Below are 26,916 nucleotides of genomic sequence, written 5' to 3'. Positions count from 1 at the left end.
TCGTAGCAGTAACTGAACGATGCTTGCTCCATGAAAGTTATCTCCCTTGCGCAGAGTGTTCGCAAAACCTCCAAAGTTATTAGGCGAATAAAAAAGTTCATGGTCAAGAAACTTGAATGAAGTTGTCTAAATGATTCGGTGAGTTGGGCAGGTTAACCAGTAGATAAATATATTTGATAATATATATGTATGACACTGATAATGTTCCCGGCTACGTACTTTGCGTTTTGCAGGTCATTGAAAGCTGAATGATTTGATTTCTAACTGTGGGGTCATTCTGCTGGATCCGCGGTAACAACCATTCTTTCAGCTAGACGGTAAGCGTCCAGTATTGCGTTCGATCACTATAGCCCTGTGCCGTCGAACTTTTTCGATCTTAGGGATTCCATTATGTGTTGTAGCAGACCAGAAGTTAAAAATGGCCGCGGTTTGTTAGCTGGTCGGCTAAAAACAACAGTAACAAATAAGCTTAAAGCTTTGGGACTGGGGTCAACCTTTAGACAACCTCCGCTATGCGAAAATATTTGTTCTGAAAGTAGGTTTAAGACATTTTTAAATTGTAGAGGTCCTCTTTCAGATAATGTAGGTCCAGAAAGTTCATTTATGACGAAACATAATAGAGACGTGTGTCTGAACAGTAAAGGGTTTGAAGAAGGAAGAAACAAATAGATAGAACTGAAGTAGGTAGCACTTCTTGATGTGCAAAACAATTGTAGAAATAGTCAGTTCGCCCTTTTTTTTTTTTTTTTTCTAATTTATAACTGAGAAACGACTATGGAGGGCTATATAAGAAGCCGGAACAAGGTGGCAGAGCCGCTACAACTTCCCTGTAAAATTGCACGCAGGAAACAGTTGGGAACTACCGCCCAGGCAACGGTTTCTTGCACAGAACTTCCTTACCAGCCATCCTCTAATAAAACTAATCCTAACAAAAATTTACTCGTAGTTTCTCGTACGAACGCTTTGTTATGGACGCTTCTGACACGTCAAACGTTCAGGAAACCGAAACAAGAGCTGTCAGGCAGGCACAACGTTAGCATTAAGCCTAGCACAAGTGAGGAACCCTTTATTAAAATTCATGCAGGTACGTAAATGGGGTAGCTGATTGGCCGAGCGGACAATACGTTTTTCACCTTCAGCCATAACTTAATTCATTTTCAGATTGGAAATGGTCTGTCTGAACTGTCAAATATTTACCTAGCTGGTACAAGGTAAAGTGGAACTTAGCGTTCTACTGGTGTACACCGGTACTGCTTCGACATGGAAAAAAAATGAGCTAGAAATACATACGGTCAAGCTCGGACCAGTTTTATGGCAGAATTTTTATTTCTACGCCGATTTGCTCTATTTGCCGATGTGAGCTAATAACGAGAAGACCAAAGGTCAGCCAGCCAGTCTTCTTCCGGTGAACACTATTGCGCCGGGTACTATTAGCTTATGAACCAAGGTGGTCGGATGGGAGACGGACCGCGTTCTGATGACCTTCTACACAGAAATGAGGAAGCTCACTCATTAGCATGTTCATCTGAGTTTTTATACGAACGCTGCAAACAGTCAGATTCAGAGCATTGACTCTACTCCACTTCAATCGATGGCTGGCTGGCTGGCTGTTGCTGTTTCAATCCCCATTACCGTGTCAGCTTCTTCACGTTTGACTGTTTCCTTTCTGCTTGGTCGGATGGTTACTGTTACTCCTAATGAAAACAGGTGCCGATTTCCTCACGAGAAATGCTGTAGAAAATCCACACGGATATCCATCTGTGTTTGGTGATGTGGGGGCGTATATGCGCATATGGAAAATTGCCCCTAAAAATTAGCAAGTTACGATGCTACTTTTGCATGTAAAGAGAAGCTGCATATTTCCATCGTCTTCAGCGAAAGAGCGCGTATCGTTCATCGGATAATAAAGTTAATTTATTATCTGTCCTGGCTATATGACTTGCAATTTCCGAAGAAGGTAACAATAACTGAAAGAGAAAGGGTTCTTACTAAGAAAGGTTATATTTCGAAATAAAGAGTTTTTAGTATTTACTGAATGCACGTTTGATTTATCTGAACTCTTATAGCCTGTTAGTTCGTTTAGTGTTTTTTAAGATATTCGATCTTTACCATATCTTGAATAGCGGATGATTTTGGGGGGGAAACGGCTAAGATGTTTATATATTATACTAACTTTTTTGGTTCAATGTCGTTCATTTGGAATTATGTATTGTTAAGCTTGCGAGTGTCCCCAATTTGTTTTTTCCCATAAATTGTTAAACGTTTCAATGTATTATGTTATGAAACATGTTTTATTGTTGTTCCGGACAAGTGTAACAGCTACGTTTTGATAATTAGTAGAATTACCATTGAGAAAGTTCGTATAAGAAGAAGTTTTTACGTTTTTAACACCATCTGATATCACATTTACATTATAATTACGCTTCGGACAAGTCATTAGCGCGATTTATTGAAACGCCCGCATGTTCGCTTTTGGGTCATTTACCTAGAGTGGATACGACGGCGTCCGTGAAAAGCCTTCGATACAATCTACGTTTCGGGTCCGTGCAAGCGACAATATATATTATACCGAACATTTAATATGTGGAATGCTATTTTATATTAGAAAATATATAATCAGTCTATCGTAACTGGGAAACGATAATAGTGAGGCCCAGTCTACTGACCAATTAACTCTATAGGAATGTCCGCCGCTCTCTAATACTATAGGTGTACCGTATGCGACGGGGCAGGCCATAGCACGCAAGAATGGGGTACTCTGTAGCTTGGTACGTGCCGTAGCTTGCTGGACTGACTTCAATGGATTTTTGAAAGCACCAATGTCTAACTAGCTCACACCAAGAACGGTAGCTGCCTTATTAGCGACACTCGCGCGAACGAATCAGCGAAAACATCGTAGTTACGGTACCAACGGCGCCAGGTTTGGCACCAACGATATCAACAATCACAGGAAACCATATTCAATTTTAGACTAATCAACTTGATCAATAGCGCCTAAAATACAATTACCTCGTGACCTAGTAAAAAAAAAAAACTAGTGAAGTTACTGCTACCGCTATATCCGCTGCCCGAAATACAAAAGCGAACTGTTACAGCCGACATAGTGACATCTACCCTTTATGACGGGCGCTTTCTTATTCAAATCGCTGATTCCGTTTGTCTGTCCAGCACACGCCCGCTACCGCCGCTGTTGTTGTAGTTGTCATTAACGATCATCAGCACTACCTGTGTAAGTGCCATCTAGATAAATACAATCCCTATTACACAACTTCCACACCGACAAATGCGAATCAACGACACAATGGCCTATTCTGACAATGACGTTTGGTAATCTGCACACCTTTATGTTATCTTCGTACGTAGTTTATTCGCTCACCCGAAAGACGTCCGTAAGTGTGCCCGTGTGTGTACGCGAATAAGTGAAATCAACAAATTCACTTTCAGCCTCTATGAATATGGTTTACTATATATAGTGCAGCCATCTTTTTTTGTCGTCGTCGTCGTCGTCGTCGTCGTCGCCGCCGCCGCCGCCGCCGTCGTAATCATTCATCGATACGAGAACGAGCAGTTAAAACGGCTCGTGCGTAGACGACAACAAGCAGTGCAGAATAGCTCGACGCCAGCTGTCGTTTGTTTTTCTGGATTTTCGGTTACGCATCAGAAGAGTCTGTACATACACCAGAATAGAGGCATGTCATGGTAGATGTACAGCAACAAGAACGCTAGACGCAATAGTCGAAGTCGCGGGATAATGGCGGATAAAAAAAGTTTAGAATCATCAAAACGGCGTCTACAGAGTTTGTCTTCAGTATAGGTTTGCGTGGTCCTTTGAAAACAACTTGCGGAAAAAGCGACGTAGAGCATGGCAACGTGATTTAATGCGCTTATATATATATATATACGTGTCAGGTAGAACACGATGGAGTTTACCTATTGTTACAGTTTAGATTCAGGCCAATTTCGTACAGGCCGAATTTTGGGCTTAGCACTAACAATGCAACCTGGTTCCGTCGAGATGAGTGTCCACTAATTTTCTTTCTCTATAGCTCTCTTATGCTTCACGGAATCAACGGGCCGAGGCCACGTCAATCCGAATCCCGATCTCATTAGACCAAACCCCTCCACCTTCCCTGCGCACACGACGTATTAGTAGAATCTTCTATTTATTTGGAAATTTATATATTCAACCTAAAAACGCCTGTGTGTACTTATATTGACATCCGGCAAGCTTGTTCTAAGGATCACTATGCACTGAATTGATAATAAATTATTTTCATTTTAGGTAAACATTCTAGATGTATTAAAACTAAATTAAGACAAACCGATATGCATCCAGTGTTATTGTCTAAAAAAATAACTAATAAACTACTTATTTTTGGCACGATAACAGTTGTTCCCTTGTAAGAGACACATTGGCTTGTATGGTACTCTCCTTACGATTGAGACCGTTTAGAGGTTAAGAATGGATTAAGTAATATAATTGGTCGTCGTTGTTTCTAATTATTCTAGTTAATTGCCAGTAACGCTAGGATAGCACTATCAGAGCTTTAAGTCCCTGTCAGCTCTCGTCTGCTGTTCGCCATTTGCAAACAACTTCAGCTTTGCTTATAGCTGAATTTTAAATCGATATTTTGTAAGGATCTAGTTATAATTTTGGTTAGATGAATTGTGAGCCTTTATTCCAAACTATTATACCCAAAACTGGGCTTGCTTGTCTTTTTCTGGTTATTATCAACCCATAACCAGCACAGCAATACGGCCTGCAATAGTGTTGAAGACAAACACTTGAGCCGGACGCGCCTCACCCGCTACAACCTAGATGGGTTGGGTTTTTTTTTTTTTTTTTTAACTTTTTTTCACTTAAGCCTTTATACTGCATTCGATATTTTCTCTAAATAGCGTTTAGGTCTCTCCCGAAATTTCGGCTCAGACCAGAAGATACTATGGTCATATTTGAGTCGTGACTATTTTCTTCGATATAATTGCATAGCTACAGTTCAGGGCCAAAGTTTTTGTTGAGGCAAAGCGGCCATTATTTAAACAAACACACACAATAGCTGCCTATGACGAGCGAAAAGTGCACTAAACATGTTGCATCCTACACAAATGGAAAGTCAAGGAAATCTTCACATTCTGGTTGTGCGCGCTATACTAAAAGGAAAGTTCTGCGTATTATTCGAGTCATGCTTTTGGGGGGTAAATCAACGTGTGCTTTACTTAATTACCCCCAACAATAATAGATGAAACTGAACCCATCAGCACCTACTTAGCTCTACTTTAGCACACAGGGTGCTAAGTATATATAACTAAGTATAATCGTTGGTCGTCCCCTCTAAGGTCGTGGAAAAGCTTCCGTTTGTTTTCAGCTATCACATGTTTATGTTTAACGGAATTGCAGACGATTAAACAATAGCCTAAATTTTCTGCCTATCGTATCTGTATGGTTTCGATATTCGACTTTCACCTTACACTGTTGAACCTCCGTTTGACCTTAATATGCCGCAAAAAACCATTAAGGCTACCTAATGGTTACTTTTACGAAACTTGTTTGCTCTAGGCCAAGTTTAACTAAGATAATTTGCGCATATGCGGAGTTGCGGTGTCGTTGTATTATCATGCACGGCGCTTTTTGAGGGTATTGTAAATACGGTGATAGCTTTGAATCAAAGCTCCGAGCTCCAACTAACGCTTAGTAATGTAGGAAATAAATATTTAACTGTGATATCTAAATAAATCCATATACCAGATGCTACGAAAAACAAGTAAGCTTCTGATAAAACAGGTGGTACTAAAAACGTCTAGGTCTTACAGATTAGTCGATACCATATTTAGATCATCTTCTTTTTGAAATATTATATTGTGTTGTGTTTTAATGGCTACGCTCGTGATAATTACGTTGATGAAAGCTCATTTATTAGTCCATTTGCCTGGGGCAAATCGGCTAATAAATGCAGCTGCCGCCATTGCTGCTATTAATACAAATTTTACTGGCACAATTAAAAATTTACTAAGAGCGCAGAGGATTTAGTATGTCTATACTTTTTTTTGCGGTTATCCGTTGGCTATCTGGAGCGTCATTAGTCATTGTGTTGAAACCAATTCAAGCTGGTATAGATTATTTAATGATCTTCAAACAACATTTTTTTTATGGGGCATTTTTGATAAAAATCTGCGCTACTTTTCGAAATCATCAGCTGGAGAGAAGCGGCCATATCTGCCATGCTTACTATAGTACGTTTACATCGTATGCAGTTGAAATGGTTTGGCCTTTGGGAGAATGGTGAACCATCGATACTAATAGCAGATTGTGTATTAACGAGTTGAGGTGTTCTCGGCAACTGGAAATGGCTAATTTCGAAAAAAGTTTGCAAAACGAATCGATTAACTTTGAACAGTCTATGCATTGACATTACTATGATTAATTTAATCATGATTTTTTTCGAAATTGCCGTCAAGTTTAGGAAGTTCACGATTAGGCCTGACCTAGTGATAATATTTGTTGTGGGCAGGGAACAGAACATAAGCCGCCGAATTACCCTATAACAACCTTGTTACATTGATATGCTGTCCTCCAGTGGCAGCAATGGACGCCTTAGCTGCTTACTGCATTTCCATATTAATGACTCACTGATAATAAAGGTAGCAAGCTGCGTCTACTAATTATTCTATAGCTCAGAAATTCATATAAGCGAATCTTCACCACAACAAGAAAATGATAAATGAAAACGCATCTTTATAAGATTAACCTTTATCGGTGTATAACATTGTTTTTTTTTCTTGTTTCTGAAACTTACGTAGAACAAACGAGCATCGCGTTCCGCTTTGGCTTGTCATGGGTTTAATGGGTTTAATGGGCATCTCATTAAAGACATAGCATCTAATGGTGACACTGTTCGTTGTAAAAATTCAGATCTGATTCTTAATAAATATTTCTGGTCGCCCATTATCAGCTTTGTTCGGATCATGTTGAGCAGCTTTGGCGGTTAAGCATTACCATCGAATCCATCTACGAGACGGTTTCTGTGGTCCTTTTCATGCCGCGGTCCTGGTCGCGTGGAACAGAGTCTATTTGGCTTGTGCCGACTGCATGGTGCAAATTGTTCAGGCGTTTAATCCATATTTAACCCATCTTTAATGGCCAGTTTGACGGCTAGCGATGCTAGCGGCTGATCATTAAGGATGATTGTTTTGTTTGGCGGTGTTACGCTATTGACTCACGATGTTATTGGATGACGTTTCTCTTCTTTTTTTAGAAATTCTGGCTGTGAACATCTATTTTAAGAGGGTCAACTAAGGCACGTTTTACCTGCGGCGAAAGGCGTGTAACAAGTGTTTCACGGTAGCGAGAGGCTGAGATATGATCGGATATGTGTTTATGTTGTCCAACTATTTTTACGCGAAACGTTTGGAAAATACTAGTTATACATTGTTATATTTCGTTCCTCTTTCAACCGAAATATTTCGTTGTACGACAGAGTTGAAAATCTAAACACAGTTGCTACTGCATTTGTAGAGTACTCGAAAAATTAGATTTAAACATTTTTCATTTATTCCCTATACTTGTTGACAGAAGGCCGTGTTTTTACACGGTTCGCGTATTTTGGCAAACAGGTTTACATAGATTTCAAAATGAACCAACAAATGATGATAATTGCACAAAAAAAAATTAAGTACCGCATCTACCTAATGAGTATGTGGCTATTCCGCTGCATTTTCTAATCAACGCATCGCTGCATATACTGGTTAATACGTTACGGAGTAGTTCTCCTAGTGTTGATTGTATATATATCTGCGACACAACAACCAAGGTCCAGTTGTCCAAATGCTTGCCTATCGACCCGCCGTCTTGCTGTGACCAAAATTAGATTGTCCTTAATATACGATCGGAATACCCATCATTGCAAACACTGAATCGAAAGATAGAACAGTCTAGAGAAAAATAAAACCCAAGTTACGTACAGGTTCACGATCGCCTTTACCGCAGTGAACGCAAGTTGTTTACACGACAAACAGCGAAAATACTAAACAAGCCTTGTTTTTATTCGTAATAACAGGTCAGTAAAACAAGAGCAATGAGTCCTGGTAGCATCGCGACAGCCCGCCGTATAGTGCTAGTATGTAGACATCATCGGATGCAGCAGCAGCAGCAACGGGCTAAGAGATAATATACATTGTTAATTGTAGCAATTATACAGACGCAACGGACAGACCAGAGTAAAAATACCACAAATATTGTACGTTAATGAGCAACTAATTACTACCTGTGATGTTTGTAAGATACTATTAATGCGGCTCTGCATTGATAGTCTCTTACAAACAAATTTAGCCCTCCATTCTATATGATGCTGCTAGCGTTACCCTCTTGCAAGCGTCTACGAAGATCACAGAGATTGTCGGAACAAGATTTCAGTCACTTCGTCATAGCGTATCACAACAAAAACAGCAAGCTTCAAGTAAAGCGGACCGGACGTCGTCCACTCCAGTACGACCCATCGTTACCACAATAGATGATAACGAGTTGGCTGTCATTTTTGATATCGTATTATTGAGCCCTTGCCGACCCTGTTTATTCTGAAGCGACGATAACTGCAACTTTAACATTTTCATCTCGGGTGCTATAATGAAGAGCAACTGTACCTAGAGCTAGACATCATTTGTTCATCGAGGTTTAAGCCAGCTTTGGGCAAATCATGCTTGGTTACGAGTATAACCTCTGGCGACGATGACGATGATCCTGGCGGTGAGGCCAACATGTGAAGTACACGTTTAAATTGAGACAAATTATAGGGTGGCGACAGGAAATCGGCAGATGAAAGAAGTTACATGTTTGCGTAACCATCGTGCATTTTGTATACCATTGTTTGGTTACAATAAGCAATTTATTTGCACAGTCTTTTGACCTGTCCTTTTTTTTTTGTTTGTTTGTTACTACACAGTACCTATTACTATCTTTGGCTTTCTCTATGCAAAGGCAAACATTTTGGGAGTTTTGTCATTTTTCGTTTATTTCAAGTTAAAGAATGATTATCTCATAATGGACAGCACTTCACTGCGACAATATAGTTGTTATCCTTCAAACCTCAAATGACCCCTGTTACACTGTAATGCGCATTTCTCAACTCGGGGGGTTTGTTCGTGCGCGAAGTTTCCTGCCTCAAAACGCTATACAGTTTTGTTCGACTAAATTCTGGACGCTAACGATCCTACAAACAACTGTAACCGTCTATCCGGCTGAGAATAGTAAGGGTTGGAATAGAATCTATGCTTTATAAATTAGACGTCCAGGACTGTAACTCAGCCATGATAGACAATAGATTAAACGGCATAGAGAGACACTGTGAGCTGCCACAACGAATAAGATTTTTTGAACCGCATCGCGGCGTTCATGGGATAGATTTATTCGGATAGGTCTGATGCAGTAGCAGTTCAGTCAGACGAAGCATAAAATAGATATGTTCGTATCTTTATATCAGGAAACTTCTACAAGAGTACTATCGGACTATCGGACCTTTAAAACTTATTAAAAGTTCTTCCCAGCTGTGCGAAAACAGTTCCTAGCATTTGCGAATGTAAAGTTTTTTTGCAAATCCATTGTGTTTCTCTCACATTACGTTTGCGATTATACATATACTAATTTATACGCATAGCCCTTGATAGTTGGCTGTGTTTGGTCTGTTTTCAAGATCAACGAACATACCACCCTATTAGAGGCTCCCGGAATGGCTGAACGCAACTCAAATATTATCTATTAGAACTTCACTGACCGTACATATATTCAGAATATATAAGGTTATAATCAAAGGCGCGTCGTAGGAACTAACAGAATTATAGCGCATTCAAATCTTGTGTTAGAATTCCGAGACGCTCAAGGCTTAAAGGGTACACGACCTGAGTACTTCTCTGAGTTACCGTATAAAATGTCCTCCTACTGAATATAAAAACGTTTTAGGCGTTGTGACAGCCAATTCTAAGACCAAATTTCTCAAGACTAAAATTCTCGTCTCGGAAAATTAATTCACAAGCGTAATTAAAAAATAACGAATTTTATAAATTAAGCTCGTCTAATTCGGGCGTACGTATTTTTCGCCTTTCAACTTCTTCTGCTGTCGTCCTTTTTTTCTGCCAAGAGCAGTTGTGAGTGACCTTTTTGACTGATTAGTAAGCGTCTCCTTAGTACGTCGACAGCTTTTCAGAGCTATTCAACGTCAGCGTTCAAAGTTTTCCCAAAAGCGTCCAAAGAATCGGCCCAGAAAAATGGCGCTGCGTTGTTGAAAAGCGGTATATGAACGTTACGCTCGCTAGATTACGTCCGCCGGATCGACAAGAAACGGCCACTAATTGTCGGAAACGTGGGCGATACCTAATTCCGTCTTACGATGATCTTATGCGATTGTCGCGTCGTCCCCACGGTCATCACGATCAAAACACGAGTCCTTCCATTGTCTCAACTAATCTAATTATCTGTCTTGCTATACCGGCAAACAGTGTAATGATATCGGTGATAACCAAATAATGCGGCGTGTTTGTGAACGTGAAACGCCTGCGTCATACCGAACTTCACAGATACCATCTGATGACAGGATGCGCTCTGTCAAGAGGCAGCTTTTCGCCCGCGTTTATTGCAAAAGACAGCTCAGCCCAACAATGGTTGGCAAATGACACAACGATACCCCAGTTGAGACAATCCCCGCCCCCGATCTGGGACGTCTGGCGTAGATCTCAATTGATCTATGCCGCACATCGTGCTCCTCACACTTTGTTAAGGGCAAGCATCAGCAGTAGTAGCCATGGCTTACTGTAGTAATAATTTGCTTCTCTATCCAGTCAATCCTATATTTGTTTTCGCTGCAATCTTGTGACTCGTGTGTTTGTCATTACGCCACGTACTTCCGGATGCTGCACGGATGACAACCGAAGACATCGCATTGAAATCAGTTGTCTTGTCCAGCAAAATAAGGACAATAACAGCCAACGAAGGAACGAGGCGATGGCGGCTGGATCACGCCGGTCGTCTTTCTTTTAAACTTCTTCTAATGGCTTTCTTTTAAAATGCCACCGTCACCGATGACGTAAGCAGACCATTGAAGCTTTGCCCGATTTACTAACCAGTTGTGTCTGCATAGCTGTACGTAATTAAGCGGCGTCTGGATCGTGCGCCCGCATTGTCAGACCGTTAGCTATGCCCGGTCTTTGGACCGGGCTAGGATGTAGCACGGATGAATGAGGCCAATCTACCTTATGATAAAATAAACGACAGGTCGAGCGAATAGTTGACATGTCGTTACGTTATGGCCAGAACGGCTGGCATTTGTGTGTTTGTCGTTGTGCTACCTACTTTTGCCTAGTTACAAATGAAATATGGTAAAACTTAGGTGTTGTTTCTTGACGTTTTTATACAGCTTGATGATCGAATCGCCAGAAATGCGCCGAATAGTATGTGTATACGGACGAGTAATGTTGGCTTGGATTTTTATTTAGAAACTGTTATCGAAAACTTGTTGGCCGCGCTTCTTTATGGCTATAGGTTGAGCGTACTGTCATGATGATTGCCGTGTCAGGGATCGATCTTCAAACCTCTGCTCTGGAATATGGCGCATAACGCAGCCTCCATCATCGAGAGGACCGAAGGCATCGACATTACAATGACAGCCTAGTTTAGTCAGCCACCACGAAAAAAGGATAGGCTGAAGGAAAGGGCCCAACGCGCTCTGGTATAGAGGCACATGGAAAGAGCTGGAACCTGCCGGCAAAAAGAGCGGCGGATCAGTACCGCTTGTTACAAAGGAACTTCGGGGAGAAATCAAACTGCTACTGAATAAGGTCAGCATCGAAGTAAAAAGTCTGTTTGATATTTTTTGGAGTTCGTTTTTAGTGGAAAAGTTCGCATAGAAAAGATTACAGATAATATAGTTTAACGAAGATCACGCTAGGGGCACGGGAAGCCCCAAATAGTAAAGCACGGCTTCTGACAGCAGTAGGTAAATCTGTTGTCATGTACGTGGAACCCGGCCGTCATCCAACTCGACCACATCTGGACAAAGTTCCTGAAGGCGCCAAGGCTGCCAGCGCTCAGGGTAACAAGGGCACAGAACGGTATAAGCAAACTCGACGACCCCTATCGTCCAAATGATCCCATGAGCAAGCATAATAGAAGAAAAAATAAGCGTGAAACGAATCCCAAAAAGAGCAGACAGTCCATGACATGACGACACAGGTGTGCTAAAAGGAATAAACCAATATGGCAGCAGATCTTCCAGAAGCTTGGATTCACCACGCCATCAAAGATTGAAAAAAAATATATGAATGCGGAACATGGTGATACGACGAACTATTCAACCCAAATCCTAACGAGCTACAGATGCTTCCAAAAGATATCGAAAAAGCCGTCGACCCTGCCTGCATGCACTGCGAGAAAAAAGAAAAGGACCAGGTCATCTACACTGACCTATGCGGCCCGCTTCTCCGCGTCAAGCGTATCGGGCCCGATGTGTCGATTATCCTACCAAAATCATTGCTAGACATGATCATTAGGTGACGGGAACAAAATAGTAGGTGGAAAGAAACTGACGCATAAGAGCAAGGACACCAAATATCTGATGATGTAATACTTCCAGAAAATTGGGGTGGATGTCAAATTAAACATGAAAGGTTAAGATGTGTCTCTCATCTTACCTTCCTTTTATCCTTCATATACATAACATTGCCCACCCCTATAAGTTACCGTGCAAAAAGCTTCACTTTAAGAGTTATACTGATTTATACAGAAACAAGTCGATTAAGCCAAACTGGGCGTAATCTTATTATGATATGTTCATGTACATAGTAATTATCTAAGGGCAATACAAAATTACGAATATAAATGATCAACTAATTTCTATGTTTAATGCCGTCCATCTCGCACTAACTAGCTAACAATATAGCAAGGCCGTAAACTGTAAAAGAAAGGCCGAGTAAGAGATTGCCGTTTGAGCTAATGAAGTTTTCCAGTTAATTTTCACCATTCAAGTAAGCACACAGCTTGCGCTACGTAGACACTATATGCACATAAGTTTAGTGTTGGCCACACTGAATGCACCAGCGGTTTGTCTCAGAAAGGACGCGCATTTATCTCCGGCGTGGATTGTCAAAGTCCATTGATATCATTGACGAGTCGACGTTCCAGCATGAAATGCTTGTCTTTTTTTCCGCCTTACGAGCTTAACTGGACGACATGTATGAAATTGGTCCTTCACGGAGCGTGATCAACCAGCGTTCGTTGCGTTCTCAAGTAATTGTTTTGACGCGTCCACGCAAACGCATCCCGATTAGGGTTGGTGTTTAGCACAGACAATGAGTGCTAATGTTATGTATACATGCTACATCGGGCTGGCAAGCCCGTTATTAGCACAGCGTTTGTACTACGGTACCGACATGAAGGTAAACGACAAAGGGCATAATTACGGAAACTCGCCCTGTTGTTGCTCTTATTTGTCATTAGCCTTGTTTTCGTTGTTGCTGTTAAGCCATGAACCGTTTCGGCGCTCGGGACTCCGAAAGCAAAGCAAATTTCTTTCCCCTTCAGGTGGCGTTCGGTCACAACATACATATCGCGTATGAGCTCCGCCATGATCAAATCGCTCGGTGCTATCGACGTAGGGCTCTTTTTTTTTCGAAATTATCTCGTTGGAAGAACGGGATCGCCAAAATTGCTGTTGTGGCTGCTGCTGATTTAGCAGGGGGTCGCTTATGCCTTAAAACGTATTTGCCTGAGGGGGGCATTTTTCCAACGACTTGCTTCACTCGCAGTTACAACACTGGCCTTACTGGTATCTGTTCGTGCTCAGTGGATGCTTTCCTGAGCTGTATAGCAATGTACTAATTATGAAAATTAGTAGTCATAGCGGCGGCAATATCGACAGAACCAATAAATACGTGGTCTTCCGTCGAGAGAGAAGTCGTTAGTAAACGCGTCCGTAGACGCAAGAAAGCGTTAAACTCGCCTTGCGATAACCTTTGTCGCATTTTTTCTTTGTTGCTTTGGGACTAGATCGAACGAATTATAGTCAAATCGTAAACACCAACAGAAGAAATTGTTTGGCTTAGAAAATTGAGATGAATATTACTGGTTGGGATCGGGAATAGACGTTTCGGGCAATACTTAGGTGGCAGTTCTTGTTCGACCCATCCTAGAACGACACCACAAGTCGCTAGTAAGTAGATAAGAATGATATTCATAAAACATATCATTGTACATCTCGCTTACCGGCTGAGTGAAGCACTCAGGCGGCGAATCTTTTCCATCTTCGCAAGTAAGAGTTGCATATTCTGTCTTTCATATCTTATTGAATATACACAACAAACCAGCAATCAGCTCTGTGGTAGAGCCAGATATTGTAGAAAAACAAAACTCAAAGTGGGGCGTTGCTTTTGGTATTCTATGCCTTTGAACGTTGCCCAAAATTGAGGTTCTCATTCTCGGAAAGGGCAAATTTTTTATATTTGTCTGCATCAAAAGCAACAGTTGTCATTCTATACACGGAAGGTATATGCGATCAGTAACTAACGAGATATGTTGACTGTCAAAAGCTTCGTTATAAATAAAATTGGACCCCTAAACGAATTAAATTCTGTTGCAGGACATTTGCCTGTGATGAAGCACAGGTCCCTCAGCCGGTTTTCGGGGTGGGCTTAGCATTAATACTGTTTCGAAGTGTTGATAAATTATCTTCGACTCATATCAAGGTCACGTCGTAATAACGTATGCATCGTTATAAGAGTAGTGATATAATAGCTTAGATGAGATCGCAAGCTTTCTTTATCATGTTCATCATCGGCTTTGCTCACGGGTCCCGAATATCTCGTAACGCGTCCAGCTAAACCAAGTACATCTAAGTTTTCCTTCACTCGATTTAATATTTTCTCTATTTCCATCTGTTATTCCTACTGTAATGAATCAACGAGACCTTTTCTTTCACCGGGTTAAACCTTGAATAGGAAAAGAGGCCTCACGAAGGTACCGTATAAAACGTAAATGTCTACCCATTTTCATTTGTTTCGTACACGTATCGTTCGGGCTTGCGTAAACCAATTAACAATTGGATTTATATAGCTGTAAGAGTACGTGTAATGGCGTAGTTGAAGTGAATTGGGTTTCCAGTGTGCGATAGAGAGGATTTAAGCTAGCAATCTATGTCAAAATCTGCTGCAAAAGACGCCGCAGAGAACAAATTGGACAAAGTCGTAAATATATAGACTTTACGTTCACAGTGTGTCAATATTAATCTTTACCAATGAATGATGACTTCTCGACAAGTTAATTCATGAAATCCGTTTATTAATTGCTTTTCTATTTTTACATGAAATCGTGTGCCATTCCGGGATGAACCACTGCGAAGCAGGAGTCTTCAAATGAAGCTGTGATCTAATACTTCCACCACGGATACAGCCAGTAAACTAACAACTAGGCAGAAACAGACATGGAATCTGTCAAATTGCCCACAGCCTTAATACTGCTGCTGATGTGTGAAGTCGTTCACGTGAGTCTGGCTCATTTTCTAGGTTCAACAGGAAACTTGACGAGCTCGGTTCGACCTCGCGTGTTGTGTCTAGCATTATTACTTTACCGTAGATTGTAAGACGTTATCAATTAATGGTCGAATTTTAGTATTATAGCTTGTATACTAGAGTATTTCTTGTTTCATAAGGTTTGCGTTGGCGATTCGTAGTGCTAGCACATTCTCGTAACAAAAGAGTAAAAATATTCTTCACCACTAGTTTTTTTTTATGAAATGTTCGAATTGTCGCGTTTATGTATCAGTCTTCAGTTTATGTATCAGTTAATTGTATATCGATTATGCTATGTATGGCAGACTATGAGGGCTATTCTAGTCCTGCTCAGACAGGTATTTAGAATTCGGGTGACGATTTCGTAGAGCCTTTACCAGCGGTCTTACTTATAACGAAATATTTAGACCAGAACACGAAAACAATAATGAGTGTGAGACACAATTAAACAAATCTTGTAAAAAGGCTGATCTTTTATATTCATATGTGTGTTGGTCAAACTTTAGAATTAATCGAAACAAAATCCATAAAGTTACGACTAATCGTATTGAATACATGCTGTCCTTCTGTAGTTCATTCCGGTAGGTTTTGCTCAAGACGACGATCTTCGAGCGGCAGTCCGAAGTCGTTTAAACCAGAAACGATCTCAAAAGTTGGGAAGTAACGCAGGCCGAAGACTGCATCCTGCACTGCTTTCGCGGAAGGACCAATGTCGGTAGAGCACCCTACAGCGTAATCACTTCAACGCCTTAGACTACACATTTATTGTTAGCTTAGCTTTACTGGTAACAGTTTGATTTTTTACATATAAGACTCTCTGGAGAACACGATTAGGTAGACACAGGTTCAGGCACTAATCATTTTTTCTATTTACAAATCATAATTAAAAAACATTGTTTGATTCGTAAAAGCCCCGGTCGGCCTTCTATCAGGCTAGCTATTATACAAAGACCATAAACGACATCAATAAGATATAGCAATTTAAGAAGACGGCTTTAATCTGTGGTTTAGGCCTTTCAAAAATTCGGATCTACCTCAGCATGCACTATTGATAATTTGTCATGTCCCTATATTTGTTCCGTGTTTGATTAACCGCTTGGTGCGCCCTCGATTATCGTGCATATCTAAATTGCGTTTACTTGACAAAAACCAATAAGTCGTGTACTGTAATTGGTCGTATCAAAAAGGCAGAGTCCTTACTCTCGTAGACAACCGTTGCTAGCTTGTGAAGGTCTCGGTCCCATTTATCGGGCCGCTCAATCTGGATGACAGTCGGCCAACGTGACAATCTTAGCGTCATATATACAGGAAATCACGAACTGATTGAAATCGATTTTCGTACCGCCAAGACGGAGCGGATCGCTTCTGAACGGCAAGAATTTCCACAAGCATTTCCTTGACACAGATATTTAATATATGAGTTTGTTCCTATGAGAAATGTAACTTATAGTAACTTGGCCTTACAAATTACGAAAGCGGCGTTGATTGTCCTGTGCAATCCTTTTCTGCTCATACTACATCTTTTCGTCACGTGTTTCTGTTTGCGATATACGCTTCCCCGTCTAAACTTTCTTGGAACGTCTCGAGATACATGTGAAGTGCCTAGTGAAAAAGAGGGGCAACTAGGTTCAGGCTCCACCCATAGGTCCACTTCATGTCATGCTTCTTGTCCTTCTCAAGCTTATCTTACTCGCTGTATAATTTCGCTGTTCGAACTTCTACAGAAATAATCACAATGGCCAAATCTCGTATAGTAAACTTTGTCGAAAAGGTCAACACAGGTATAATTAAATAGCCTCGTCGGGCCACGTTATCTTTTACACTCGGAAATACGTTTTCTGTAGAATAGTTTTTTCATTGAAAGCCTCGTATAAATATGCGCAAACTATTACTTGTAATGTAAAAACATGGCAACCCTCGAATGCGGGCATAAATTCAAAGAAATATAACAAACGTCATTGAAAAGAGCAATTGTAATTACAAGCACAAGAATCACATACGATCGCAATAGGGCACGCAGTAAATGGACAATGAAAAGTGGATAGGCCCATGTTAGTTCAATAGCTAACTGCCACTCAAAATGCAGCTGTGTGAGTCTAGTATTATTTCCCTTGTTTCGAGTTTCTATATTATCTAAATCCTTGCTTTATATAGTTTAAATAAATAAACCTAAAATATACTTTTGTTATTGTGTGCGATATTTTTGTTTGATGTATGTGCGCATTATTATTGTTAATTTTGCTAGTCAGTAACATTAGTATTATATATATATATATATATAGGCGGCGGTACAAATATGGAGGTTGCGCGGTTATGAGGCCGAGCGCGCGTGCCGCATAGCTTCTATGGCAATGTCAAAAATTCGAAATTATAAGATTCGCTAGGCTGAAAACCAGCCGGAAAAAAATGTGTACATAAGCAGACCAAGTGTACTTAGTAATTTTCCTGTACGACCATAATGAGCAACAGCAGACAGAGGAGCAGATAATTAACCATAGTGTACAAAAGATAGAATTTTTACAAGATAACCCACAAAACATTTATATTACTTTACGCAGTGGCGATCGTGTCATCTCTAGCGCAACGGACGCAGCGGCACGAAGTCCAGCAAAAAGCAACGTTTCCAACAAAAAGTGGAATTGAGCATGATGAAGAACTCTATCTACCAGATCAGGTACTCAAAAAAAGCGATTGAATGAATCTGCGACCGCCTTAAGCCTGACGTTCCTAGATAGCTTTCACGTACTACTATTTAATAGGATTTTTTTTTGTAAAAGTCGCCTTATCAACGTTACAGGCGCTTAGTGAACCCTGCGACCAACCAGTCATAGAAATAGACATATCTACTATAAGATTTCTCGTAGTTTCTACAACCCAAAACGTGGCCCTATTTCTCCTTGCTCTATTTAGCTTACAGGCCGCCACTTTGTATTGCCTGAATAGTAGTACAATGTGCTAGAGAATGCGTATTTGGCGAACCGAATAAAGCTCTAACACACTGTTGTTACTCTGTACGCTACTACTAATGTGTTTCTACTCCTAAAATATCGATATATTTTTATGTATTTTTCTGTACTTACCGCTTATAAATCGCATGTACGATATTTTTTCAGGACATCGGTGTGGCGCACCTGACGGACGTGCGAGTGAACTGTGGGAAGAACATAATGGACGTAACAATGACTTTCGATAGCCCTTTCTCTGGTAGGTTGGGCTTTACGCTAAGCTTTTTAAAAGCATATATAGGTACTACCTTTGGGAAGGTGCAGCATTTCATAACCACCATGAGCCTATCCCTATAGTTGTAGTTAGTTAGTTAGCAGTTATCAACACCTACATAATACTTGAGTTTTGTAACCATGACAATTCGATATAAGTACAGATGATATTCAGCAACCTCGGTTCGTCGAAAACACATTTTCTCAGTTTTTTTTCAAACACAGCCTCGTCGTACTGTGCACGACGAAAGTAAACAAACATACACACACTACGATAACAACGACCATAGCATGGAACCAAAAAATAATAACGCTGGTGTGTAGTGTTTGCAACATAGTAGAACTAGTTATATATATATATATATATATATATATAAATTACCAATGTACTATCCATCTCCATATCGGTTCGGTTTCTCCAAGCAGTCCTCCCTACGTTTCACACGTTCAAATGACCATATGCATTATACGTGGTACCGTTGCATCGAACTCAGGGTCCACCAAACCAGATCGTACCTTCATCGCTTTTATCATTCAAAAGTTTCCTGTATGGGACAGCATTTGGAAATGTATGCGTATATTTTTATTTTCATTACAGGTATGATCTATTCAAAAGGCCACCACTCGGATCCGCGATGCCGGTACGGGGATCCATCTTTATTAGGCAATGGGTCCGAAGGGGAAATGACAAGTAAAAACGAAACAGAGAGCGAATCGACGATTCTGCCCAATACTTCAACATTGACCCGGCGTTTCTCACTTCAGGCAGGCCGTTGTGGGTCCCAGATCATTGACGCTGGAAACGGCGAGGCTTACTTCGAGAACACCGTCGTTGTACAACACACTCCGGGTATACAGGTGAAAATAATGGAAATGTAATCGGATTTTTATCGGATACATATGACTGTTTGCTTATGTTGTCAGAGTATATAGCTGACTGCTAAGCTACTGAATCAGAAAGATCATTAGTAAACGGTACCAGCGTAACGTGCAAATCTAGTTTTCGATTAACATTATGGCACTTGCCTTAAACATCGCTTCGTATGTACGTGTGTAAAATCTACTGGAAAATCGCTAAGTGAGAACCACCGACTATAGATATGTCGCGTCTTCAACAAAATAACCATGTAATGCTAGAAAATAAACTGAATGAACTCTAATGAGCATGCTGTCTAACGTTTCCGATTTTCCTTCTGCTTGTTTCTCGTAGTCGGCTGTGGATACTGCGCGTGCGCTTCGTTGTGTTTTCGAGCCGAAGCCGGGCTCGGGACCTGTCGTATCGCGGATCGTGTCATCATCGCTTTTGGTCGACGTGCTCGACGTTATTTCCGTAACGTATTCCGGTGACTCGATTGACTCGTACCTCGACGTCCAGTTGGGTAAAGGACCGTTCCACGCGAATCCTGTTAATGGATTGGTCAAGATAGGCGAGACGCTCACACTCGTCGTCTTTATCCACGGCGATGATTACGACGTCCACGTGAAGGATTGCGTGGCTCATGACGGCGACGCAGCTGTGAATTCAATACGTCTGAGCGATAAACGCGGATGCGTTCTTACCCCCAAACTTATGGGTCCATGGCAAAAGACTAGGGATACGGCGAATACTGGCGCATCCGCCATTGCCTGGGCGTACCTTGAAGCTTTCAAGTTTCCCGACAAGCTTGAGGTGTTCATTGAGTGTAATATCGAAATTTGCAAATACGAGTGCCATCATGACAAGGAGAAATGCCTCGAAGCAAAGAAAGCCCGCCTTCGAAAGCGACATGAACGCGTCTCAAACACGACTGTAATCGATGAAAAGTTACTAACCAGGCTGCGTCGTGATGCCGAGGCCGATCAAGCTCAGTCGCAAGACCGATCGTCGACTAGTAACAATGAGTTATCGGAGACCGCTCATCTAATCAGAGGTATTCGGGTTATTGCCCCGGAGGACGTATCCGAGGACTCTCCTTCAAACCGCCTGATCAAACCCAATATCGGTGTCCACTCTGTTTCTATGGCAGGAAACGATCAAGCGGCTTCGGTCGTTATCATGAACACGAATCAACTCTGTGTCTCGACTACGGGTTTCCTATTTGTGACTGGTTTGTCCGTCGCAATACTGGTCGCCTTACTTCTAACCATTGTAGGTTTGTATTTGCGAATGCGCCAACTAGATCCAGAGGTTCAACTAGTGAACGAGGCAGCGATGGCTGGAACGATACAACGGAGACATGTCATTGCTTCGATATCGGAGCGAGCAGGGCAGGGCGCCCCAAGACGTAAAGGGGATTTCTAATGTTACTAGACGGCCTAGGCTATGAAAGGTGAAATTTATTCACAGATCCTATAGTATTATCAATATATTGATAATATAGTCGCAGCAATAATAGGGGCTTGGAAGAGACGTCTTGCAGAACGCCAAAGTAAAGGGACAATGATGTTGTTCCAGTTGGATTCATAACTTAGTTGTCTATTTCTAACAACCGCCATATTAATGACAGTGATACAACAGAGGAAAGTTCTACCAGCTAATCATGACGGGAACCTTCATTGAATCTAACTTACTGTACTCTTTTTTTTTTTACAATCAAATGGTTGAGAAACGTATATTTCATTATTTTTACTTGTGTATAAGCTTAAAAACAAAAAAATAAAAAATTAGCTACATTCGAAGAACATGCTAGGCGGTACGCCGCGTCTCAAAACTCTTACAATTCATCCTACTTCATTTATACCACAACGTCCGCACCTACTAAACGTAACAAGAGCTTCGGTCCTAAACTCAGCAAAGCCGTGTCCCGATCACCAGCGGAAAAAAGAATATATAAAGGTTTTGCCTCAAGTGATAGCGTCACGGTAATAGTTGTTGTCAGTATCCATAATAACCTTGAGGTTATTAAAGTTACAATCGTTAATATTATCTGTTAGCTAGGATCTACGTATAGTAAAGCAAAACCGTCGGCCATATTTCTTCCCGTTAGTATAGAAAAGGGAAACCCATACGAGTTGTAATTGGTATCTGTTTAATAGCGCGCGGCGAGCGCTCGAAGCGGACGATGAGATGGTTTTATCAGCGAGTGTACGACGCTCTGTCTCATTTCTACGAGTTCAGGCATGTCACAGAGAACCATAGTTCTTCATTTCGTATTATGGTATTGTTTCTTTGTCACACGTATGTGCGGTCTCGGCTTCAGCGTTAACTATTGATCGCATCTATGGTTCTAGACTGGGTGGTGGAACTTTTAGCTTGGTATATAGGCTCTAGAAACATTTGGCATCTTATTTGGCCTTTGCACGCGCGCCCAGCGAAGTACGTAGGTTTTACGCATATAGGAGCTGCTATCGCGGACGCGACTGCCATAACTACGAGGTGTCGAGAGGCTCTGAGTAACGTTAATATCGCACATTGGATTGAGCTGCTGTAAATAGTGTGTGTATGTATATAATTGTGAGATCGTTGTAACCTTGGTAAAATAAAGTCAACAAGTTTTTGTTATCATTTTTTAAACTATGTAACTCGTTCGTTTTTAACATTGGAATGTATATCTGCTGCGGAAACAAGTCTTTTGTTCGAGTCGATCGTTAACGCGATCATCGGGACATTCATAAAAAATGTATTTTTTTATTATATATATATATATTTTTTTTTTGGTTTGTACTCCAATTTGATACAGTGACATCTTGTTTTATAATTCAGCTAGTTACCGTATAGATGTGTCGAGTAAGAAATTTGTTAATAATTTTAAGGATACATGATTGTTGTCCCCGTGTTATGTTCTGCTGATGCTCGTGATAAACCTCTGCTGTAACAGTACCGGCAAAGTTCAATAATTGCAGAGTCCGCAGACTTGGGTCTCTAAAGAAAAAAAAAAATACGATTTTTCTAACTTTTGCATATGCATTATAGAAAAATTTTAGATAAAACGAAAAATTAATAAGCTGGCCAAACGCCGAAATTCCGCCAAATCGTTAACCGCGAAGCCGTTTTGCAGTTGCCCATGTATGGCGTTACGCTGCGTCTAAAATTAGCAGTTTGTACAGCTATGTTAGCAGGACTGCATAAGCCTGTTGGCGGATTACTAAAATTTCTCGCAGGAAGTGAACGCAGTTCACCAAAACGCTAACCTAAGGTTAGAAGGTGATACTGAATTAGTTAAAGGTTCCAGGTCTAGAAAGACCTCAAATGCTTTTGAAGTACCTCCATGAATGTACATTTTCAACTGAACCCATTCGATATTGATGTTTTTGACTTTGCTACATTTATTCCCGGAAGCGTATCGCATACAGCCATTCACTGAAGGTCCTATAGCAGGGCATACTTCTAACGGATTTTCATTGTTCATTGCAAGCGACGCGTACGTTGTAGTTATTATTACAAAACGACAAAGATTGACTTTGATATTTTTAAAAATCATAAAACCTAAAGTTACATTAAAAAAATTATGAAGGCGCTGTAAACGTGACAAACCTCTCCTAGTCAAGAAAATGCTGCATCGTCTAGTGTAATAGTAATGATAGTATAGGTGTAGAGATAATAATAGTAATTAGCTGTTATTAACTTTAGTTCCACGTCTGAATGTCTGATTCCCCATTCTGAAATAGTATATCTATCTAACACACCTAAGATCATTTCTATGTCCCTAGGTTCATTAGGGAGAGCGTGTAGATCAAATTAGGAATGACACAAAAGAGACCTTATTTTTGTGCACGGTGACGGCAAACAGTTACCTAATCTGTAAGTGATACCGTTTGAAGTAAGTGAACTTACTAACCGGATTTCTAGTGATGTAGTTGTTTGGCTCCAATAACTTAGTGTCACCTTCACTGAGGACTGCACTTTTCATATGAGAATATTTTATGGGCCAGTATAACGTTTCGAATGGAACTCACGAACGACGGCTTTCTTAAAAGTTTCGCCCACCACTTCTGATGCTGGACCCTCGAAAAGTAAGCCGTTGAAATAGATTGTTGAAGCTACGCGCTGCATTTTCATGTTCTATAAAACAAGAGTGAATATCCTGACGTGAGGAAAAGAGTTTCCTGATACTTCTTAGGTGATTCGTATTAGAGATTAATGTCGCAAACCCGGATTATGTGCTCATCGATAGTAAGTACTTCAATTTCTCTTGAGTCGAGCATAATAGTAGTAATCAAATATCGGTCCCTCAATATGCGTATGCAGACTTTGTTATCTTTTTCAGAATTACGACATATTGAAACGCCGCCTGTTGATTGCTTAAAATCGCATGCTTTGTAAATGGTATGTATTTAATAACAAAAATTGTATGCATCAGTGGCTATTTCCAGCAAACGTGTCGCATTTTTACATCCGTCCGTAAAATGTCTCGGATACGGACAGAGGATACCTCATCTGCTAGATAAAAATACTAAGAAGGAAATTTTGTCTATCTATGCATTTGGGGTAACATGTCGTAGTTTGCGAAGGCAATATAAATACTCTAAGTTCTGTATCGACAATACGAGCTCTGTATTGCTAACTAACTTTAGTTAAGTACATTTGGAAGATGCGACATTTTCGAGGGGCTTCTAAAGCCCTAGGGCGGTATGTTAGACCGACGAATATAAACGAAATCAAAGTTAAACGTTACGATGTAATAAACTTGAGAGCTTTATGCGTTACTAATCAGTGAGTACCGCAAACGGATCATGCATTGTTTTGACATGAAATCAAAATACTGGTCGTCATGTGGGGAAAGTAGTGATACGCGTCCATGTTGAATGCCTGCTCGTGATAGTACGACGTACTTGATACGTTTCTATTTTGTACATGAAAGTCGGACGTACCATCACAGTTGTTCAAGTAATCGTACACGTAACGGTGACGTTTGACTGTTTCATCCAATTTTACGGTTTTCCCCTTGACAGAATGTAGTTGTATTATGTATAGATTTGATTTTGCTTAAACTGTTTGGTAGCCATGAAGTAAATACTACTTCTACTCAAATAAACACGACTATCTGACGGTGATCTGGGCTAAAACTTATTGACTACTCTCTATGTGCGATTTCTACTTTTGACCCATCAATCATCCACGTTACCTGAGAGAAACAAGTAGTAGGTAATTAAGTAAGACTCATGCTCTGTTTTAGCTCGGAAGTGAAGCTAATTATCTTAGTTCTTCATTGAAGTGACGACACGAATCGAAGTTTCGTGAGAGTCCTGAATGACCATTTCATAGACAACGGATCAAAATTCAAACGGTGTCTATCTTTGAAAGCTATTCAATGACGACAGTAAAGCGTTATTCCCTCAAGACGATTATTTTAGGTACTTTGTTGCCTTTGTATTAAACTACGAAACGACATTCAGCTCTGAAGTGAACTAAATTAATTAGTGAACTTCCTGTCTAGTTATTTATTGAATGATTTAGTAGATCTAGAGTAGTCTAAACGCTTTACGTTTTTACAGCAAGTGTAATACTCTTCAGCGTATATTATCCAGAAAAGGCACCAGTTTGAAGATGCGGCCGACGAAATAAAAACGACAAAAAACAGCTTTTACAAACTGTTGTTTTTCGCTGTCAAATTTCGCAAAATCTTGCTATTTAAGTTTCGTATCGTCAGCTCGAAACAAGCCTGATTTGGGACGCTCGCTAGGACCAAGTAGAATGACTATTTCAATTCAGGGAAAAACTAGGGCGAAAACAGCTTCTAATTTGACCTATTAGGAATCGTTTCGATCGCATCTTCCGTCAAAAAGGAAAGGGTATGTGAAGTGGTCACCGGAGAGTAAACACCGTATCAATTTCGTACTGCATTCGACGAGAGCGCGTTCTCCATTCGTGAATACGTAAAATGATAGGTTAGATGGCACGATTTTTCGCAAGGGTAGCGGTGTCTTTCACGTGGCTGTCCATTGTTTGAATGATACGTGCCGAGCGAGGTGAGTAACCGATGCCTTTGGCCGAATGTGCTGCTGTGATAGTTTTCTCTATCGGTCAATATCAGTCGTTGTTTATCTAGGCACGTTCGTGCATCGGCCTTTGGTATCGGTCATCAGTCACTGATGGTGGGACCGGATTAAAAGATCGGACCAAACAGATGTTCGCACGATCTCATTTAACGTTGATACGAATATGACCCAGTTTTGGTGAGTTGGATCATGATGCAAATTTAGAAAGTATTTATGCTAGTTGAAGTCGCAGCGTATACACGACGGGCTTCGTTAATACGACGTATGACTAGCTTAGCTTCCTTTGTGATCTTACGTTATTGTTAAATTACGTTTTGGTTACATACAGATTACGTAGTTTAGTTTATCGAAATCAACAAATTCAGGGGTTTAAGATATTCAGCTTGTCGTGTAATGCGACTTAGTGAGCGTTATTTCCTTGACAATATGGAACTCGAGTTTGAGTCCTTTTTGTAATTTTTTTTTTTTTTAATTTTAGTTAGTTATTTACTTTAAACCTTTCATGCTTGTGTTTGTATGTATAGACAACTCATAAAAGAATTAGAAAAAGGCAGAGGGCAATGTATGGCTGGCTGTACATTTGTCGAAAGCTTCACTGTAATACTGAGCTATTTAGATTTGATGGGGAAGTAATTTGCTAGCGTGTTTAATTGCAAATTTCGGAACGGTGCACCACTGCGAAATCATATTAATCAGTATTAATTTAATTATTATTTAATAAATTAATAGTATTAATCAGCTTGGTCATTATGGCCGGCTTCAATATCTCATATGCAAATTTTGATTGAAAACTATATCCGATCCCAACTGTTGGAACGCTCCGATTCTAATTCATGTATTTGGTAGATTTATTCGTAATTATGGGTTCAGGATGTTGTTTGTCTTCGGCAACGTCACCGGCAGAACTAGTCTCCACTCCAGTCTCGTGTCCACAGTCATCCAAGGTCGCCTCATCGAAAAGTTCAGTCTATCCAAATTGTCAAGGTCAGCCCCTGGAGCTACCAGCTGAAGACGACGACTCCGACCTTCCAATATGGGCCTGTCAATGCGTTCACCAGGCTGAGAACTCGGTATGCGTGTTTTTCTTTATTAGATAACCACAAACGTAAATTTCAACTCGCTCTGTCATTTGATTTGAGATGATATTGAAGCAGATCGGCAGGTCCAGATCTTATATAGGAATACTGAAGGTAAACAAACATAATCGGACGTAAGGTCTCGGACGTAAGGTCACAAT

General features: G+C 40.6%; 1 protein-coding gene across 7 annotated transcripts in view; it reads left to right on the top strand.

Annotated features, from left to right (window-relative positions):
- Positions 1–26,916, top strand: part of LOC111252688 (uncharacterized) — a 71,731-nt gene that overhangs the window by 42,618 nt on the left and 2,197 nt on the right. For 2 of the 7 annotated variants that reach the window (XM_086992706.1, XM_086992704.1), the window contains 9 exons: positions 234–317; positions 15,378–15,515; positions 16,116–16,254; positions 18,102–18,217; positions 18,657–18,747; positions 19,360–19,619; positions 19,972–25,472; positions 25,730–25,856; positions 26,526–26,749. In XM_086992706.1, coding sequence (XP_086848832.1) covers positions 15,456–15,515; positions 16,116–16,254; positions 18,102–18,217; positions 18,657–18,747; positions 19,360–19,619; positions 19,972–21,042 — 1,737 coding nt within the window. In that variant the 5' untranslated portion in view covers positions 234–317; positions 15,378–15,455 and the 3' untranslated portion in view covers positions 21,043–25,472; positions 25,730–25,856; positions 26,526–26,749. Of the gene's footprint in view, positions 1–233; positions 318–15,374; positions 15,516–16,115; positions 16,255–18,101; positions 18,218–18,656; positions 18,748–19,359; positions 19,620–19,971; positions 25,473–25,729; positions 25,857–26,525; positions 26,750–26,916 lie in introns of all 7 variants that reach the window. The other 5 variants (XM_022810980.2, XM_086992707.1, XM_086992705.1 and 2 more) reach the window with 4 other exon arrangements.

This window comes from Varroa destructor, unplaced genomic scaffold, assembly GCF_002443255.2.
Source record: "Varroa destructor unplaced genomic scaffold, Vdes_3.0 BEIS01000006.1, whole genome shotgun sequence".
In the NCBI taxonomy this organism is placed as follows: Eukaryota; Metazoa; Arthropoda; class Arachnida; order Mesostigmata; family Varroidae; genus Varroa; species Varroa destructor.
This window is presented reverse-complemented; position numbering and strand designations above follow the sequence as displayed.